A 20,094-nucleotide genomic window follows, 5' to 3' on the forward strand; every position below is an offset into this window, starting at 1 on the left:
ATTGCAAATTTAGTATTGATATTCTTACCAGCTTATTTTTTACAGACTAATCTTGCCCATTTCTTATTGTCATTTTTTATTAAGCAAACTTGGTTTTTGTGATTTTTAGCAGACAAATTTTAGTACTCTCGATGATGTATACTGGTTGAAACAACAGTAAATGCTTTCTAAACTCTGTTGCCTAGAAATTTTATTTTTGTTGCATTATGTGGCTACTTCCAACCTCTCTTCCATCTTACATTAACATCTAAGTTATTTAAAGGAAAATAGTAAATTTCAGTCATAATAGCCACTAGAGAGAAATTTTAAATTTCCCTTAGATCTGAAATTATATATATTTTTTCTTAAAAATACTTTTATCATTTGAAATGTATCCTAATAAAATCTTAAAATATAAAAGTGATTAGGACTCCTTTTCTGTATCACAGCTTGATAACCCCAGTGCTAGAATTGCTATATGTGCCCATTATAATTAAATTAATAGTTTATTATTTTTTTAATGTGTAGGTTTTAATTCCGACATCTTGTATGTATTAGAAACCATGCCACAGCTTCCAGGTTTCTTAAACAATCCATTCACAATAAAGGCCAAATATATTTTTATGAATAGAGTAGAAATGGCAGAAGAAAACAAAAAACAAATTAAGTGAGAATTAAGCATGGTAAACTTCCTTCCTTAGAGGCTTTAGAAAGCATTAGAGATTAGTTATTAGAAAAAAAGGCTGTTTGCTGAGTAAAGTATTTGAGAAGCAGGTAGGAAGGATGTAAAAATTGCCTTGACATTCAAAAAGAAATTAGAATAGAGGATAAAGAACTTCCAAATAGTAAAAAGCAAATATTTAATAAGCAGAATTGGCTTTTTTTGTTAATAAAAAAATAAAATAAGGTAAAATAAATTGGGTTTCATTCCCTACCTCATCCCCATTTTGCCACTGTTCTCTGCAAAAGAAAAAAAAAGCTAACTTAGAGTATAAAGAACTAGAATAAAAGCAGCAGCAGCAGGAAGCAGCTTCAATCATGTAAGACACCATAGAAGGTGTTTATTGTCAATTTTTGTAGCCTTTCTTTCTAGTTTATGTATTTATTTATTTCTATTTAATTTTGTTTTTTGATTCTGTAATTTATATATTAATAAAATATATAAAATTTGCCACAGACTCAGTTGTCATGAAAAGATATAACCTGGCCAGATGACAATGGCTCTTCAGATTTTAGTCTCTCCCTTATGCCCAGACTTCCTTCTGTCATATAAAAATTGTACCACCTGATAAGCCCTGTTTTTACCCTACCAGCGCCTCCTCAGTATCTCCATAGATATCTTCCAGGTTCAGAGTTTTTGTATTATAATAGCTCATTACAGTGAGCTATATATGAAAGCCCTTGCCATCATACCTGTAGCCTAGAAAATGTCACCGTTTTTCTCTGCTTTTTTAACTTAAGAATTCTTCTTTTCATTACCTCTCTTCTCATCACTTCCCTGAATTTGGGTAATTAAGTAGGTAAGCAATGATGTAGCAAGAAGATCAAAAGATTAAGAATCAGGAAAGTGGGGTTTGAGTTTTTATTCTACCCCTTACCAACTGTATGAAAAAGGATGTCACTTAACTTCTCTGAGCCTTGGTTTATTTATCTGTAAAATGGAGATGATGGTTGTTTTCACACGTAGATAATAATCCTCTCACTGAAAAAATATGAGATTCTTTATAAATTGTTACTCAAATATTTTTACTGGAGTCCATCTGTCACCATCAGTGATGCAACTGCTCTGGCCTAACTTTGCTTCTACTGCTTTGTAAGCAAACAGTTGAGCTTGTGCTGAAATGATAATATTGAAAAGGAGAATAGGTGAAAGAGAAGAGATTTGGAGGATACAGCTGAAGGAGATAGAAGGCCAAAAACTAGAATATGATCAGAATCAATCTGTGTAGACTTAGACAAATATCCCCTCAAAGATCAAGTAAGGGGCTTCCCTGGTGGCGCAGTGGTTGGGAGTCTGCCTGCCAATGCAGGGGACACGGGTTCGAGCCCTGGTCTGGGAAGATCCCACATGCCACGGAGCAGCTGGGCCCGTGAGCCACAATTACTGAGCCTGCGCGTCTGGAGCCTGTGCTCCGCGGCGGGAGAGGCCGCGATAGTGAGAGGCCCGTGCACCGCGATGAAGAATGGCCCCCACTTGCCGCAACTGGAGAAAGCCCTCGCCCAGAAAAGAAGACCCAACACAGCCATAAATAAATAAATAAATAAATAAAATATTAAAAAAAAAAAAAAAAAAAGATCAAGTAAAACATTGTTGACTGCGTGGCTTTGCTGAGATGGATCGAAGGGCCAAGTGGATGGCCCAGACAGAATTAATGTAATTTTCCCAGAGCCTTCTTGCTTGCCACATCAAAGGAGGCAAGAATTCTGGGTAATTCTGCAGTCAACCAGGGTTGGTCTTATTTGAGCAAAGAGTGGCTAAGAGCGTGCTGGTACAAGCATACAGGCTGTTACAGGCAGTCTCGGGGAGGAAAGCCTTATAACTGTGAAGAAGGAAGGCACCATTTGCCTTGGAAGTGCTTGCCTTATTATGGGTTTTTCTTTTTGATTAAGATTTTGGCGAGGAAATGTTGAAAAAGATTAAATAGCTTTGCAAACAGAACATTTGTAGACACTGTAAAGCCAAACATCATGCTGATTTTAAAACATCACTTGTATTATCTAATCTTTGGAAAGAAATATTCATTAGAAAAATGCAATTTATCCAAGATGTCTGCAGTATTTTGGAGTGAGTTCTATGAATAAATACTAACGTGCTTTTTGTGTTTGTCTGTGTGTGTGTGCCATAAAAGCAACTTTGCAGCCCTCAGAATGTGAATTGCAGAGATTTAGAGGGCCGGCATTCTACACCCCTACACTTTGCGGCAGGCTATAACCGTGTGTCTGTCGTGGAGTACCTCCTACACCATGGTGCCGATGTCCATGCCAAAGACAAAGGGTATGCATTAGAATTGCACTGTTTGGGATTCATTTTCTTGACACGTAAAATTTCTTTTCTTTATATTTTTGAAGTTTTAGATTTTTTTTCCCTATTAAAAAAGTAATGCATGTTTTTTTTTTTAAGTTTAAAGCATAAATTAAAACATTATGGAAATGTGTAGTATAGAAAGTGAAAAGTCCCTTTCACTCCACCTCCTAGAGATTACAGCATCAAAATTTTGTTGTAACTGTCTGGAGTTTTGAAGGACCTGTCGCAGTGTGTGTGCTGTTGTGGTGGAGCTTGTTTTTAACGTAAATGATGATGTCACTCCACACGGTCTGCTTTGCAATTTGTCTTTTTCACCCAGTAGTATATCTTGAATGTCTTTCCATGTCAGTACTTAATAGTTCATTTCATCCTTTTAATGCCTATATATAGTATTTTATTGCATTATGTACATGTGTTTATATAGTTTGTAATTTATTGTTCATCCCTTTTTTTGCTATTAAAAATGTATAATCTCCTCCTAAAAGAAGCCACCCATCCCAAAGTCATATTAATAGAAACATAATTTTATTTTTACTCATTCAGATATTCTCTATTTTTATATTAGTTTACTGAACTGTTTTAATTTATCTAGACAGAGTTTAAAGCAGCCATGGAAGCTATTTAGAAAAGCAAGAAGGAAGTTTTAACTGAAATGAGCTTCCATATCCTGAGTTAATTTCATATCATCTCAAAATATAAATAAGCACCTTTCTGTGTAATTACATACCAGACTGCTGTAGAATTAAACCACACAACTTAGACCTCAGTTAACCATTTTGGGTTTATTTATCTTTTAAAAGGGACACAGCAGACATGAATATTTAATAATATTATCACTAGCTCTTTCAAAGTATTATGGTGCGTTAGAGAGGAACCAACATTTGTTTCTATTGCCATCAGCCCCCCGCCCCCACGTTTATTTTTGGCCACTCCACGCGGGATCTTAGTTCCCCGACCAGGGATTGACTGCACCTCCTGCGTTGGAAGCGCAGAGTCTCAATCACTGGACCACCAGGGAAGTCCCTCTGTTGCCCCATTTTAGCAGTCAGTATTTTTGGTCTCAAAACATTAAAAACAAAAACAGAAAAACCTGATCTCTCTAAGTAAAAAGGTACTAACTTGATACCTTGTGTTTGCTGTATACTAAGTGCAACTTAAACTTATCCTTTTGATGCACCCTTTTTTATGGGGACATCTTTGTCCTTTTAGAATGCCAGCTGCCTTCCAATCAGAACTTAGAGTCATCACAGGATAGTTTGCTCATCTGAGTAGTGTTTATGGTTGATTTCATTATTTTCTTTACTGAATACTGAAGTTTCTCTATCACTTGGATTTTGAGTTTCCATTGCTTGGCACCTAAATATTTAAATCTATGCACAGAAACCACTACTGAATTTTTAAGAATACAAAAAAAAAGCCAAAAACAAAAGGTTGAACTTGCCTAAGTAGATAAGTTAAATTGCATTGTGTATTTTATAAGTAAGCAAGCATACAATTTTCACTAGGAAGACCCAAATGGAAGAAAATCTGAGAGATGATAAAACCAGATTATTAATTAGTTATTCCTGAAATCACTTTGTAGTGTTGCTCTTTATATTGCCAGGATGAAACCTGAGTTAAAAGTATTATAGGGGCTTCCCTGGTGGCGCAATGGTTGAGAATCTGCCTGCCAATGCAGGGGACACGGGTTCGTGCCCTGGTCTGGGAAGATCCCACATGCCGAGGAGCAACTGGGCCCGTGAGCCACAATTACTGAGCCTGCGCGTCTGGAGCCTGTGCTCCGCAACAAGAGAGGCTGCGATAGTGAGAGGCCTGCGTACCGCGATGAAGAGTGGCCCCCGCTTGTCACAAATAGAGAAAGCCCTCGCACAGAAACGAAGACCCAACACAGCTATAAATAAATAAATAAACAAATACTTTAAAACAAATTTTAAAAAAAATGTACTTAATAAAACCTTTTTTATGGGTATATCTATATGTATTTTAAGAATAAAGATTGCTGTGAAATTTATATCCATCACCAAGAAACTAAGCAAGGTCCTTATATTGAAAGGGACATTTTTGAAATTGTTAATCCTTATTTGGAAATTGATGATGCTATCTTCAAGATCAGAGGAGAATTTTTTTTAAAGTGAATGTTCAGTATAGTCAATGCCATAGAGAATTATTTTTATTATACATATCATTTTAATGCAAAGATTTGTTGTATGTCTTTAAAATAATTTTCTTTTCTTCAGTGGCCTGGTGCCTCTTCATAATGCTTGTTCGTATGGACACTATGAAGTAGCTGAGCTCTTGGTAAGGCATGGGGCTTCTGTCAATGTGGCAGACTTATGGAAATTTACCCCTCTACATGAAGCAGCAGCTAAAGGAAAATATGAAATCTGCAAGCTCCTTTTAAAAGTATGTAATTTTAAAAATTATAAAATATAAAGTAATTATATTTATTATTTGGTTAGGACATATAATTACATTAGAGTAAATTATTCTATAATACAGTACAGTAAGTGCTGTAGAGACTGCTTCCATTTTCTATTTTAGGGGGATGTGTTAAGTGTGATATCATGATACTCACGTAGCTTTGAGTAATGTCTGAAGTGCCTTTCTGAACTGACTTGATTATGTTGAGTTCATCACAATTCAACAAGGTAGGTTTTGGAAAGAGTTGAATTAGTTTGCATAGCTTATCTGATACTTACAGTATTAATATCAGAAAACATTTGTACGAGAAGAACCAAGTTTTTCCATCAAGTTTGATTTTTTCTTCTTACTAGCTATTTTATTATTGTTAACAAGCTCATTTCTAATTATTAAGCATTATTTAAACATTAAAGGATATGAAGTTAAATTAAAAGATGTGAAATTAATTAAAAGATGTGAAAAATGACTGGACATGTATTTATGTCATTTCCTCTTTTTTTTTTTTTTTTTTTTTTTAAACTAGAGAAAAACTTGTCCTGGTTAAATATAAAATTCTTCTGCCACTTTCATGGGATCAAGTATGTTCTTATGAGTTTTGAGAATAACACTGTATTTGATACTCATTTTTATTATCACTGGTTATAAGAAATAACTTCTAGGACAATGTGAATTCATTGTCTAGGTTGATTATTCCAAATTTCTCCATTGGGCCTATAGCAGTCTGTGTCAGGCCTGTAATAAAGATTCTTGACTTTTATTGACTTTATTTCATAGGTATAGATGATTAAACTTTTAAAATCAAATTAACTGTTAATACATTTCTACCTGATTTCATGATAGGTTCTAAGACTTACAATGGAAATATTTTGAAATTACCAAACTTTCTTTTTATTGATTCCATTTGGAATTAAGTACTTTTTCCACCTGTGTGTCTTCCTCTTCTCACTTCATCAACACTGAATATCTCTATATAATTGAAATCTGGTCAACATTAATATCCAGGCCATGATTAAAAGGAAAAGTGGTTTCTGAAGACAGCTTGGAGTCTGAGAAAGTATATGATACGAAAAGTAAAAGACACTCGACACCTTTCCCACTCACCATCACTGTTGATCCTGAGGCTTGGGGCTTTGGTTGGGAAGTATTGATAGTTAGAAAGCTGATCCAGTATATTGCTAAGTAGGAATTTTGCAAGAAAGACCGAATATTGCCTCTGTTTTTCACAATGCGTATAGAATAGATAATCTTTCTTTGGATGAGTGAAGGTGAAGTTAAAAATAAAGAAACAACATTTAACAAAGATACTACAGAAAACACAAACCCTATTTGGTCATTTTGTAGCATGGAGCAGATCCGACTAAAAAGAACAGAGATGGAAATACACCTTTAGATTTGGTAAAAGAAGGAGACACGGATATTCAGGACTTACTGAGAGGAGATGCTGCTTTGTTGGATGCTGCCAAGAAGGGCTGCCTGGCAAGAGTGCAGAAGCTCTGTACCCCAGAGAATATCAACTGCCGAGACACCCAAGGCAGAAACTCAACCCCTCTGCACTTGGCAGGTGAGCATCACCAGCGCTTCCAAGGCTCATGACCTTTCTTAGATACCTCATACAGCTCACCAGAAGATGAAAGAAATGCTGAGCATGAAGAGTACTACTCAGAAAATGCTTGATTGATGTTATTTTATGTAATTTCTTATTATAAATTATAAAATTTTCTTATTGTAAATCTCTTATTCTTAATTATGTGATAGTGTTAGCTTTTAAAGCAAAAAGTATTAATGTTTTCTAGTCCTTATCATTTATATACATATTTTCCTTTTTCTTTTAAGCTGACGTTTGCCTTTTTTCATTCTAACAGCAGGCTACAATAACCTGGAAGTAGCTGAATATCTTCTAGAGCACGGAGCAGATGTTAATGCCCAAGACAAAGGTGGTTTAATTCCTCTTCACAATGCAGCATCCTATGGGGTGAGCATGCTAAAGTTAAAGTCTGGAAAACGTCACTGATATTTACTACTTTGTTAAATGCATACCATGCATGCAATAAGTAGATATCTAACCAACAGCATAATTTAGCACAATTTTAATCTTACTATTCAGAGTGTTTCTAGCCTTCTCAGTTAGGCATAACTATCTTTTGGCCAAGAACCATACTTTTTATAGCTTTTTGGTCTCTTCACATTATCTAGCACAGTAATTGGTATGTAATGCCTGCTCAGTTAATATTTACTGATGTAGATAATAAATCTTAACTCTACCTTAAGTAGATTTTAGAAACTATGAAAGCCAGGAGGTTCCTCTATAGGCATGGAAATTATGCTTGCTTATGTTTATCATCAGCATCTTAGAAAGATTCAAGTAAATGGTTGAGCTATTGGTATATATGGTTTCATAGAGTTCAGATGACTAGCTGAAACCCCACAGTGAAAGTCGCAGTTGATTCTTGCAAAGCCCTGTGACTGTAATCTGTGATCATCCACTGAAAGAGGAAGAGGGCTGTATTCCAGTGCCTTGACATTTGTTGGACTGAGTGCCTGGAAGTCACCAAGGCCCACCTGAGGTCTGATGAATCACACAGGAAGAAGAAGAATGCTTTTGTGCTCGTCAGAGTCCCTATTTGACTGTAAAGCTGCGCACGTGCCAGAATGTACATACTAGGGGCTCTCATAGATGGAATCGTTATGGGTGAGGACAGTTTCTAGATTTGCAAAAGCCTGACAGACTATAAGTAAAAACTAATCACCATGATTTCCGTATTCTCTTACTCTCTTCTCCCTTGCCCTTCATAATGAGAATATCTGCATCTTCTCATGCCCCCTCTCAAAGGCCAGTATTTCAGGGAGATGACATGTCTGAGTGGGAGTAATCAAGGAAAGCAAACAATCTAGTTTCAAGTTGGACAGAAAGGAAAGAAAATTTTACTTCCAAGTGTGATATATGCTAATTGAAAGTTATCAGATTTAATAAATATATTATGAGTACTGAAATCCTCTTGAAACTTCTGTATTTAAAGTTATCTTTCCAAAGGTAATTAATCTTTTATTAAAATCATTAGAATTTTCTTTTAGCCTTCTTTCATATAAAATTCTCAATTTCACTGTACAACGTGTATTTCTACTGAAGACCAGGCATGCTAAATATTTACTGCTAATATACTACATATACATGTATGTATAATCCTTTTACCTTTGAGTTATAAGTATAGATATGTTTCATTTGGAGAATAATGTCCAGCACTTCTTAGCATGATCCTTCTCTCTGTATAGTATTCCATGAAGCTAAGCCTCAGTTAAAAGTTTATCAGTTAAGAGTTTATAAAGCTGATGGGATCAGTGTCTTTTAACTTCTGTATAAATCTACTAATGAGTGAGGATAGGTGTAGGCAGTAGAATTATACTTCTTGACTTGATCTAATAAAACATAAACTGTCAACTGCGTAGACTATGTGGATCTATGTACTGTGTTTTCAGTATATCCCATACTTTGTGGATGTGGAAAAGTTCAGTCCCCTCAGTCTTTTCCTTTCATAGCTTTCATAGTTATCACTGAGGATGAAAAAAGTAAAACTAAATTTTTAAGGTTTAAGTATTTTACCTTTTAATTCCCATTCTTCTGACGGGAAAGGTGTTGAGATTCTACTTATTACACATATGTGTCAATTTGTGACCAGTGTGAAAGAAAGAAAATTTATAGTGGTTCTCTTTTGTGGCTAAATATAATAAGGTAGAGTGCAGGACGGCCTGGTCTTTGTTCGTATTCCCTTGCAGCTATCTTGCCATTAGCTGAGGGAGTGTAATGCAGTCCGCCTCCTGACCAGAGGCCCGCTGTTCTGTTTTCATAAACTTATTTCACCATTATCCACAACTCCTGCTCTCCTCTTCTAACTCCAAGTGAGAAAGATCATGAGCATTTTTAGTTTCATTCTCTATTTTTATGTTATCCTGTTTTTTTATCACATCCCTACTGCTGAGCTCTTTGTAAATGAATGTAGCTTATGGAGGTAAAAATGAAGAGAAAGTTCTCCAGGCTGTGTAGAGGGCATTTGGTAGAGGTTTCAATCAACCTGGTTCATCCCATCCTTCTACTAAAGAATGCTAGTGAGCTAGACAGTATGTTTGTAGCAAGTACTTTTGCCTTAGTGTGTGGGTGGATTTTTTGACTCACTCTACAAATCCTTCTTGTATTAAACTTGGAAACTTAAAAATCAAATATCTGTGAGCTAATGACTATGTACTCTTATTCACTAAAACCTTTACTTTGGTGGTTTCTTGACTTGTTTTGGTTACCATGTTTTTACCAGGTGCAACATATACCCACCCTCCCACCCCCAGTAACATCTCATAGTGATTTTCAGTTGGCAGTAGGTAAGGTCATTCCCTCCATTGAGAATCTCTGCTCTACGAAATAATTTTATCTAATGCAATTTGTATATCATATAACCTGTTATCAGTAACCACATCAAATCTGTATTTATCTCAATCTCAATTAGTAGACTTAAAATGAGGACCAAGGTTAACCATGATATAAAAAATGTTTAAGCTACTTTATCTTACTTTAGCTAAGGGGTAGATATAATTATATTTTCATTATCTCTAGACATATAAATCCATATGTATTTCCAAAGCCCCTTTTTATTCATATAGCACATAAGCCTTGGCTGGATATTTTAATGAAATTATAGGTCTCTGTTAGGGTGGCAGAACACTGGTTATATAGTATTAATATCAGTGGTGCTTGGACTGGCCTGGCTGCATGTTGTATATGATGTACTGCCCTGAAACGATAGTTTTGTGAAGGAGATTTTGGTGGCACTTTGTATGGAATAGAGGCTTCTATATTTAAAATAAGGCTATTGGTAGAGTAGTTTTAGGTATAGGGTTACCCAATGATCTGTACTTAAATAGCTTTTCCCTGATATCATACTCTCTGCCATTTTCAACTTGTCAGGAAATGACGCTTGTGTTTTAGTCTAGTGAGACCATGCAGGCAGATGTGGCGAAATGGAGACCTGAACTTGGAATCTGAACACCTGGGATCTAGTCTTTAATCTTTTCTTCCATAACCCACAGGTCTTCAGCAAGTGCCTTCATCTTTCTAATCTTCACTGTCCTCACTAGTAAAACTTAGATGCTGAGACCGTCTTTACAGGGTTATTGTGATAATTAGGTAAGACCATGCGTGTGGAAAGTGCATTCTATCCAAATCCAAGGGAGTACAGTTATTATGAGATAACTCGATCCACACAGCCCTCATACTGGGCTGGTCAGAATAAGGTCTGTGTGTCACTTTTACATCTCACAGCCTTAGGAGTTAGCTGTATGTTTGACCAGCTCAGTATCAGTATTAAATAGACAGATTAATTGACTTCAGCAGTGGGTAATGACTGATAGCCTGCAGATAAAATAATTGTGTGAGATATCTGAAATTGCATCAAGTTACTTAAGCTGTCATTTATTGGTCATCATTCTTTGATACATATTTTACCTTTTTTCCTCTGGAGAGCTCTGTCAGCTCTCTGTGTGTCTTTGGGCCTTTTTATGTAGAAAGAACTTACCACTTCAGTTTTTCCAAAAGGAGAAACAAAGACATAGTTTAAGAAGTTTAAATAAAAGTTACAGATTTCATGAGAGTATATATTAATGGTAAGGTGCATTATCCTGTTTAGTGTTTTTGTATTATAATGCCTTATATTATTTTTTTAATATACATTTATAGAAGACAACTAATTTTTTTGCTCTTCAGTAGATATAAGGCATTGATATTTATTTACCACACAGCATGTAGTTTTCTGTTATCTCATAAGAGTAAATCAATTTGCTGAGTTTTCTCTCTCAAATTTTTCATTTTTTAATGCTTTCTCTAAAATGTATAATGTTAGGGGAATTTCATGACATTGTCGTACAATTAAATTGCTCTAACTGGAACCCAAACACGTTTCTCTTCTCCCTACTTCCCAACTTTCTAAAATTAAATTAGGGCCCTTGCAGTGTTTTTTGTTGCATTTGTCGTTTAAAGCATTTTGTGTTGCAGCTGAATTTTGAAACCATATTAAATTGACTCCTGCAAACATTCCAGCAGAGTTCAATTCCTTTTCTAGACCTTCTAGTTCAATACTTTGCTCTTATGTATTGTATAGGACTGAGCTGTAGCTTATTTATTGCATTTGTCAGCCTTAAATTTCAGTTACTTTTTTTGCCCCAGTGGTGTGGCTATTTAAAAGATTTAAGAATTGTGTTTTTAGTCTACTTGGGTAGCAGTATATTTCCTGTTTATTGCTGTTTCAGATGTTTGTCAGCAAATTTAATAAGCATGTAACTGGTTTCTCTAAGCATAAACTATAAATTTAATATAAAGAAAGTTTAATAATACATACCATATATATGAATCATTTTATATACACACACACACATAATTTTCCTTGGACTATCTAATTTTGGAAGCCTATACAAATTAGTCTACCAAATTATATTATACTGCCAACCCAAATGGGAGTAGAATAAAACTAATCATCAGGAACCTAGTTTAAACACCCCATATCCTTACTGGGGAGAAGCTTGAAATTACTCCGTGCTTGAACAAAAATAACTATTCTTTTCAACATATATCCTTTGAATAAGGGAGATAAATCACTGGGGTCTGTTTTGTTTTAAGTGATTTTGATAGTACTACAAATGTTACCTATTTTTATCTTTTGTGTTAGAATCAATTTTATAATCATGATGTATCTCATTCATAATCCCCAAAAGATCACAAAACATGGCCTGTTCTCAGAAGCCCTAGTCTGATTATGCTCTTTTTTATTGTTGTTGTTGTCTTTATATTGTCAGAGCAAATATGGAAGCTTTCTTAGAAGTTGTCTGATTTGTATTTTCCTAGTAAATTTTCTTCTGTTTTCTGAAATCACTTTTCCTAAAATTAACAAATATTTGAATTATATTAAAAAAAAAAACTTTAATACTACCTCAGAAGAAGTACATATTCTTTTTGAAGTGAGTGTCTTCAAGAGAGCAAAGAAAATATTAAGGAATTTTAAAGGAAAATTTGAAGAAACATGCCCTATATTCTATCCTGGGATACTTCTGTCCTTACTTTCCCCATCTCTTCCCATTCTCATGAAATTCAGCTTCAGATAGGTGTTCAGCAAATGTTTGGTTGGTGGGTGAGTCGGTAAGAGAGAGTAAGTGAATAAGTAAATGACCCTCTTATCTGTGCTCTGACCTTTTGTGTGAAACCATTTACAGAACATCATTACTTAGATATTTTACCTCAGAAACCACATACCCCAAGTGAACCTTCCTTATAGTTTCATTCCTAATTAAACTTCTGCTACTGAATTTCTGTTAATGCTTCCATCTACCTTTTTTTTCTTCTTAATCTTCTAGACCAAATTAAAAAAGAAAAAAGGCAGTCACCTTTGGCTTTTTTTTTTCATCTTTCTTCCTCTGTGGTTAATTTGTCTTTCTAAAACCCGATTTTTTTGCCTTCAAAATTTCTCAAATTTAGCTCTTCTTTTCTGTTCTTCTCTAACCATCACAGTTGAGGATCTTATCACCTCATGCCCAGGTTATTAGTTAATGCGTCTGCAGCTGACATTTCATCCACCCCCTAAGTCATTTTGGCTCGACAGACGAATTTTTGTAAAATGTTGTTTTGTTATGTTACTTTCCCAAAGGCTGAAGAAAGAACATTGAGAAGCTTTGAGATGAGTGCTTTCAATAAATAGATCAGGTTGCAATAGGTTAGAAAGAGAAATGGGGAGATAAGAGAAGCAATGCTTATAGGACGCTGGTTTGAAAAGTTTGACAGACAGATTAGCCCATTATTAGGAAACTTGGAGTCAGGTAATAGTTTCATCTTATATGTTTATTTTTAAGATAGATCTGAATATAAGGCTGAATAAAAAAGTTTTTAAAAGCTCCCATGAAGAATTACAGGGTAACAGAATAATTGTGGAATTGATATTTTAGAGGAAGCAAGAAAAGATGAAGTCCAAAATAGAGGTGGAGGGGTGCAATGAATATTCTTTTTTTATAGAAGAAACTTCTGTTAAGGATGAGACTAGAGATATAGAGGGAATGAAATGTTAAATAAAAACAAGTGTAACTGAAGGAGCTTTACCAAATAATCTCATTCTTACCTCTTGGCATCCTTTTGTTTTTCTTCAGCATGTGGACATCGCAGCGTTACTGATAAAATACAACACATGTGTAAATGCAACAGACAAGTGGGCATTTACTCCTCTTCACGAAGCAGCCCAAAAAGGCAGGACACAGCTTTGTGCCCTACTCCTGGCACATGGTGCAGATCCAACTATGAAGAACCAAGAAGGCCAGACACCTTTAGATCTGGCAACGGTTAAGTCCTCATTTCAAAATATTTAGAATTACTTGTTATACTTTCAGAAATGACAGTAAATTCCAGGGCTTAACAGGTTTACCTCTAGTGGTGCATATATCTCTTGGAAGAAGAACAAATTTCCTTCCTTATGAATTTTTTTAAGTTCTCATTTTTATATAATTTAAAACTATTAAGGCAAACTAAGCAGTTAAGTTAATTTTTTTTGCCATACTTAACTTGGAGGGAAAACATGAATCATAGAAAAACTTGTATATAGATTGTATTTGTAAAATATCTTCATAGAAAAACTTGTATATAGATTGTATTCGTAAAATATCTTAACACCTTCTACTTTGGCTTATTATTCTAGAGCATCTGATGTTCATGGTAATTTACCTAAGGGGGTGAGATAGTCAAAGAAAAATTATCTTCTAAGCAGTATATCATTCTTCTGAAGATGGAAAAGTAAACTGATATATTGTAGAAATAGTTTCAAAATCAAGAATTAAATTTTTGTGGTTAAATGCTATTTAACTACAGAATTAAACACAGTACAGAAACATCTTTCCTGAATTTTCTGGAAATCAGGGAGTTACTGTATGGTCACCTAATTTAGAATTTTTTAACCAAAAATACTTTTCTAAGCCACATTGTGTTTTATATATCTGTTGCTGAGTAACAATTTTCAAAACACTTCGTAGCTTAACCAAAACCAAGTGAGTGGCTAATACAGTGCCACTCACAGTTATAATTCCTCAAGTTCTCTGGGTTGACTGGGCTCAGCTAGGCAGTTCTGCTGTGCTGGCAGCTCCCTTTAGCTGGGAGCTCAGCTGAGGCTGCAGCATCTCGGATGGCCTTAAATCCTACAGTACCTCTCTCTGCGTAGTATCTCACACTCAATGGTCTAGTTCAAATTTCTTTACAGCATGGGAAGATGACTTCTAAGAGAAAAGAAGTAGAAACTGCCAATCCTTTTAAAGCCTGGCTCAAAAGCCTCAGAACATCACTTCCTCTACATTCTATTGGTCACAGAAACTCATAGGCAACCCAGATTCCAGGGAAGGGAGGTGCCACCTCTGATGGAAGGAGGGGCACAGATGTACATGGAAGAAAGAATTGATTGCAGGCTCTCTTTGGGGACAATCTGCCACATACTCTAACAGCAGTTGTGCCTAGCAGACTGTAGAGTTCGTGAATAAGCTAGCCAAAATAAGTGCTGTCCCTTTAATACTTCACCAGATTTTAATTGTACATTAAATTATTAAGTATGGGGGGCTTCCCTGGTGGCGCAGTGGTTGAGAATCTGCCTGCTAATGCAGGGGATACGGGTTCTAGCCCTGGTCTGGGAGGATCCCACATGCCGCGGAGCGACTAGGCCCGTGAGCCACAACTACTGAGCCTGCGCGTCTGGAGCCTGTGCTCCGCAACAAGAGAGGCCGCGATAGTGAGAGGCCCGCGCACCGCGATGAAGAGTGGCCCCCGCTCGCCGCAACTAGACAAAGCCCTCGCACAGAAACGAAGACCCAACACAGCCAAAAATAAATAAATTAATTAATTAATTTAAAAAAAAAAAATTATTAAGTATGCACTAAATAACTGAACAAAAATTATTGTAGTTAAGCATAACCAAAACATACTATGTATGGAAACTCCTTCTAAAGAAGAGATGATTGAGAATCAGCATTCTAAAATGTGCTCCTTTTTAGATGAAAGATGAAATATTTTATTTTTTTAACTCTATTCAGATCTTTGTTAATTTACATGTCCCTTGAATACATGTGTAATAAGTATGAACAATTGTGTGCACACTTTTCATTTAGTGTTAAAAAGTATTTCTAGGAGTCAACATAGTTCACATTCTTGGATTTTTTTCATAGTTAACTTTTTTCTGTGTGTGCGGTGAGAATACTTAAGATCTACTCTCAGCAAATTTCAAGAATATAGTACAGTATTATTAACTATAGTCACCAAGCTGCACATTAGATCTTCAAAAGATGAGATATTTTTTTTTAATTGTATAGTTTCTCCATTCTACCTATTGAAACTACTGGGACTCTTTGGAGCTGTGGATCAGAGAAGGAAGGAGGAAGGAATGATCAGAAACCAACAGGGAATAATGGAGCATCCATTAAAGGAAAAATTCACTAAGCATTTTGTCCTTAGTGAGAAACTTATTGTTTTAAAACGTAATTTTTTGTGTTATTTTATTTTATTTATTTATTTTTTTTAGGCTGACGATATCAGAGCTTTGCTGATAGACGCCATGCCCCCAGAGGCCTTGCCTACCTGTTTTAAACCTCAGGCTACTGTAGTGAGTGCCTCTCTGATCTCACCAGCATCCACCCCCTCCTGCCTGTCTGCTGCTAGCAGCATAGACAACCTCACCGGCCCCTTAGCAGAACTGGCAGTAGGAGGAGCGTCTAACGCTGGGGATGGCGCAGCGGGCGCAGAAAGGAAGGAAGGAGAAGGCAAGTACACCTGTGAACGCGTATTGGTTTTGCGGTTTTAAATGAACAGATTCACTTTTCTATTGGTAATTATTGAACACCTCACTTAAAGACATCCTGTCTGTAAGTTTTCATGTACACAAACAGCTTATAAGAAATATGTCTTCGTAGAATAAATTCTTTGGCATCTACTTTGTTCTTACTTATGTATATCCCAGTATATCCTTTTCCAACCATAGTATCTTATTGAACTGAGTGAGTCTTATTACTGAAATTATATCAGAAAAATACTGAGAGATTATGTAAGAAATGAAAACTGAAACAATAGCTGATAAATGAAAGCTGAAACAATAGCTGATAAATTTGGATTTTTAAATTCCACTGTTAAATATTTCACTAAAAGCATTATATTATGCTTTATAATATTAATATAAGTACTACTGATAAGATAAACTCTGCTTTTATTTCCCCATCAAATTCCGAGATAACTTGAAGTAAAATCATCTGCACAGCCAAGGGTGTCAAAGAGCCACGGCTTTAAATAAATACTGGAACTTCCTTTAGATTGATAAACTTCTTTCTGAAAAACTTTAATGTATGTCTGTTTTAGTTGCTGGTCTTGACATGAATATTAGCCAGTTCCTGAAAAGCCTTGGTCTTGAACACCTTCGGGACATCTTTGAAACAGAACAGGTAAGCTCTCATATATAGTTGAGTCTTTTTAATTTAATTTTGAGTTATTAATTGCCACTTGTTCTTTCTTTTTTGCTTCTTCGCTGCTCTTTTAAAACTCAAAACAAATTTCTGAAAAAGCTAGAGGAATCTAGTATTTTTATACTTCTTTCCAAAGTTGTCTAACAGATGATGAGAGTCTGTTATTTCGTTGTATCTTTATACGCAGTCTGGCTCAATATGTTTTATTACATATCAAAACTTAGGCCATGAAACCCCTGCAAAAGAATGTTATCAAAATCTTTCCTCATTATTTTGTTTCTAAAAAGTGTTAGCCATTATCCATCTCATTTTATTACCAATGTGACTAGACTCCACTTAAAACCAGTGAGAAATTTTTAGGTTAACTATTTAGCAAAATCTTCATGAAGCAATTATCCATTAAATTGGATAGCAAAATAATTCTTGGGCAAGTGTACGATTTAAAAATTGCTTCTTTATGAAGTTTCCATTGTCTAGTTGGAGCCTAAAATAATGCTGAACCAAAACTTGGCCATATGCTTATAGACTTAGCCTATTTTCAGATATATCTGAAATGGCTGTGAAGGTCTTAGTATGAAGTCATCATTAGGGTGTTTATGAATTAAGATCCTTCTGTTTGTCATTCTGTTTTTATACAGGATAATGAGTTTTTAACTTATCACTGTATGATTTTATTACCATTAACTATCAAATAATAAATTCCTGAGTTTGACTTGACTATTACTAATACACATAGAGTCTTAGAATGGGAAGGATCTTTAGAGGTCACTAAGTCATTCTCCCAGATGTAAGAATTACCCTTTTTATATCCATGTGGGACAATAACTTGTTACAATTTGGGCAGGTATGATAAAATGCTTGTAATTTAAAGTACACCCAAATCTGCCCCATGTATAATCTATTAATCTTATGTTTACATTTTACCCTGTTTTGCACAGAAATCTAACCTCTAGTCTACATATTAGACTAGCATTAGTTTCAAAGGGCTGCCATAACAATTTCCCACAGATCTGTGGCTTAAACAACAGAAATTTCTTCCCTCACAGTTCTGGAGGCCTGAAGTTCAAAATCAAGGTTTCGGCAGGGCTTCACTCCCTACAGAGGCTCTAGGGGAGAATCTGCCCCATGCCTCTGCCAGCTTCTAGGCCCCTTTGGCTTCTGGCCACATCCTTCCAATCTCTGCTTCTATCTTCACCATGCCTTCTCTGTGTCTGTCTTCTATTCTGTGTGTCTTTTGTAAGGACACTTGCATTGAGTTTAAGGCCTCCCCATATAGTCCTAGATGATCTCCGTATCTCAAGATCCTTAACTGAATTTACATCTGCAAAGATGTAAAAAAAGTTTTTCAAAAAAGATTCTTTGCAAGTTCTGGGGATTGGAACATGGACATATCTTTTTGAGGGCCACCATTCAGCTCACTACAACATAATATAGCCCTTCTTATATTTCTAAGACCTAGTCAACTTATCATGGATTTACCCTTCCAATCAACCAACCACCCACCCTTACAGAGTTTCTCCTAATTTAGCATAAATTCATCTTCTTTTTCAGTTATTCTTTATATGGATATAGTGTCCAAATTCTTCACTGGCCTCTTTGCCCCATCTGATTTCTTTGTAAGCATGTAGTCAGTTTAGAGTTAATTAAAAACCCCAGGTCTTTTTCATATCAATTACGATGTTAAGATTTTCTAATGTCTTTTTTTTTTTTAGCTGAATTTCTTCATATTATATATTGTAGTTGATCTTTAATGCTCTTGATGATCAAAACAGTTGGGTAGAAATAGCACTGGACTAAAAGAAGACCTTGATTCTGATTAAGGCATTTAACCTATCACTTGCCTTACCTGTAAAATATAATAATACTTTCAAAAGTCCAGATAGTTAAAATTCCCAGTCAGATGCTTCTGTGCCAGTTTTTAAAATATACTTTAATGAAACATCAGTTGTGTCTTCTGTCTGGTGGGGAGGACTTCATAAACTGCTATAATAATTTCCTTTTCCTTTAAGCTTCACCTGCCATTGATTCACCCTCTGGTTTGGAGATTTCTTATGAGAATAGCCTAAACAGTAAAGACTCTTTCTCCCTTATCCTTCCCTTGAAGGTATTAAAGCTGTTGTAGAAGCAGTATCCTCTGCTAAAGCCATATTCCAGCCATCTCCCTTCTTCCCAAATCATATCCACAATAACTGTGAAATTTCACATATCTTTGCTTAATAAAAACAAAGACGCTAATTCAAATAATTCCAATTAACCGTTTTTCAAAAGAGTTCAGTTTCTACTCTTTTAGTCAGTTCGCATCATAATTTTATGTTTTCTTTTTTCTGTTTCACTTTATATATTCTCTTTTATAGTAACTGATTTCCTGTGGCCTGGTTATCTCATTTTACTGATTTTAATAGTTTAATAGTTTAGTCTTAACAGTTGGTCCTTTTGACAGCTTATCCTGGTTTCATCAGTTTCATTGTTATGTTTTTCACTTCAGCTTTGTTCTGGGTAAATGGTTCCATTGATTTTCCTTTTGCCAGAATAATTTCTGTATCTTTTTTTTTTTTTATCAATATGTTGACTCTTCCATTTACTGTATATTACCTAGCACAGTTCTTTCCTCCAGACAAATGATATTGCCATTCATTGTACTGAACTCTGTGTGACTGTCTTTTGGCCCAATCTTCAAGCAATCAAAGTTTTATTTTGACTACAGTTGTTACTTGACTAGCCTTTAGTTATAGAGTAATACCTTCTGTAACCCTTTCCATAACTTACCCAGAGCATTTTCTGCCATTAACATTCTGCCATTAACATGTCAGTCCGGTAATATATGATGAGGGCAAGGTATTTGTGAGGTGAGGGGAAGTGTTAGGGTGTATGTATTGTAGCCATTTAGTTCCTGTCTACTGAGCTTAAGGCAGAGTCATTCTGTTTCCTGAGATGCTTTGACACATAATATCTTATTGCCTCTGTTCCTACTGATAGATTCTTCTTTCTCAGTGGAGTGGGGAACATAGTTCTTTCATTTCTGGTTCCAGGGAAACGTCCTTCCTCTGAATCATAGCATCATAGCCTCACCTCTTACCTTCACAGTTATTCTCTCAGAAGTCTCTTAACTAACTTGACTTGTTTGTCATATATACTTTGCCAGTTCTATATTAAATAATACATACCTA

General features: G+C 35.4%; 1 protein-coding gene across 1 annotated transcript in view; it reads left to right on the forward strand.

Moving 5' to 3' along the window:
• TNKS (tankyrase) overlaps positions 1-20,094 on the forward strand; it is a 181,763-nt gene that overhangs the window by 137,660 nt on the left and 24,009 nt on the right. The window contains exons 14-20 of the mRNA XM_059909207.1: positions 2,829-2,974; positions 5,242-5,407; positions 6,767-6,986; positions 7,288-7,397; positions 13,595-13,783; positions 15,997-16,234; positions 16,824-16,906. Coding sequence (XP_059765190.1) covers positions 2,829-2,974; positions 5,242-5,407; positions 6,767-6,986; positions 7,288-7,397; positions 13,595-13,783; positions 15,997-16,234; positions 16,824-16,906 — 1,152 coding nt within the window. The remainder of the gene's footprint in view (positions 1-2,828; positions 2,975-5,241; positions 5,408-6,766; positions 6,987-7,287; positions 7,398-13,594; positions 13,784-15,996; positions 16,235-16,823; positions 16,907-20,094) is intronic.

The sequence above is a fragment of the Balaenoptera ricei genome, chromosome 21, assembly GCF_028023285.1.
Source record: "Balaenoptera ricei isolate mBalRic1 chromosome 21, mBalRic1.hap2, whole genome shotgun sequence".
NCBI lineage: Eukaryota > Metazoa > Chordata > Mammalia > Artiodactyla > Balaenopteridae > Balaenoptera > Balaenoptera ricei.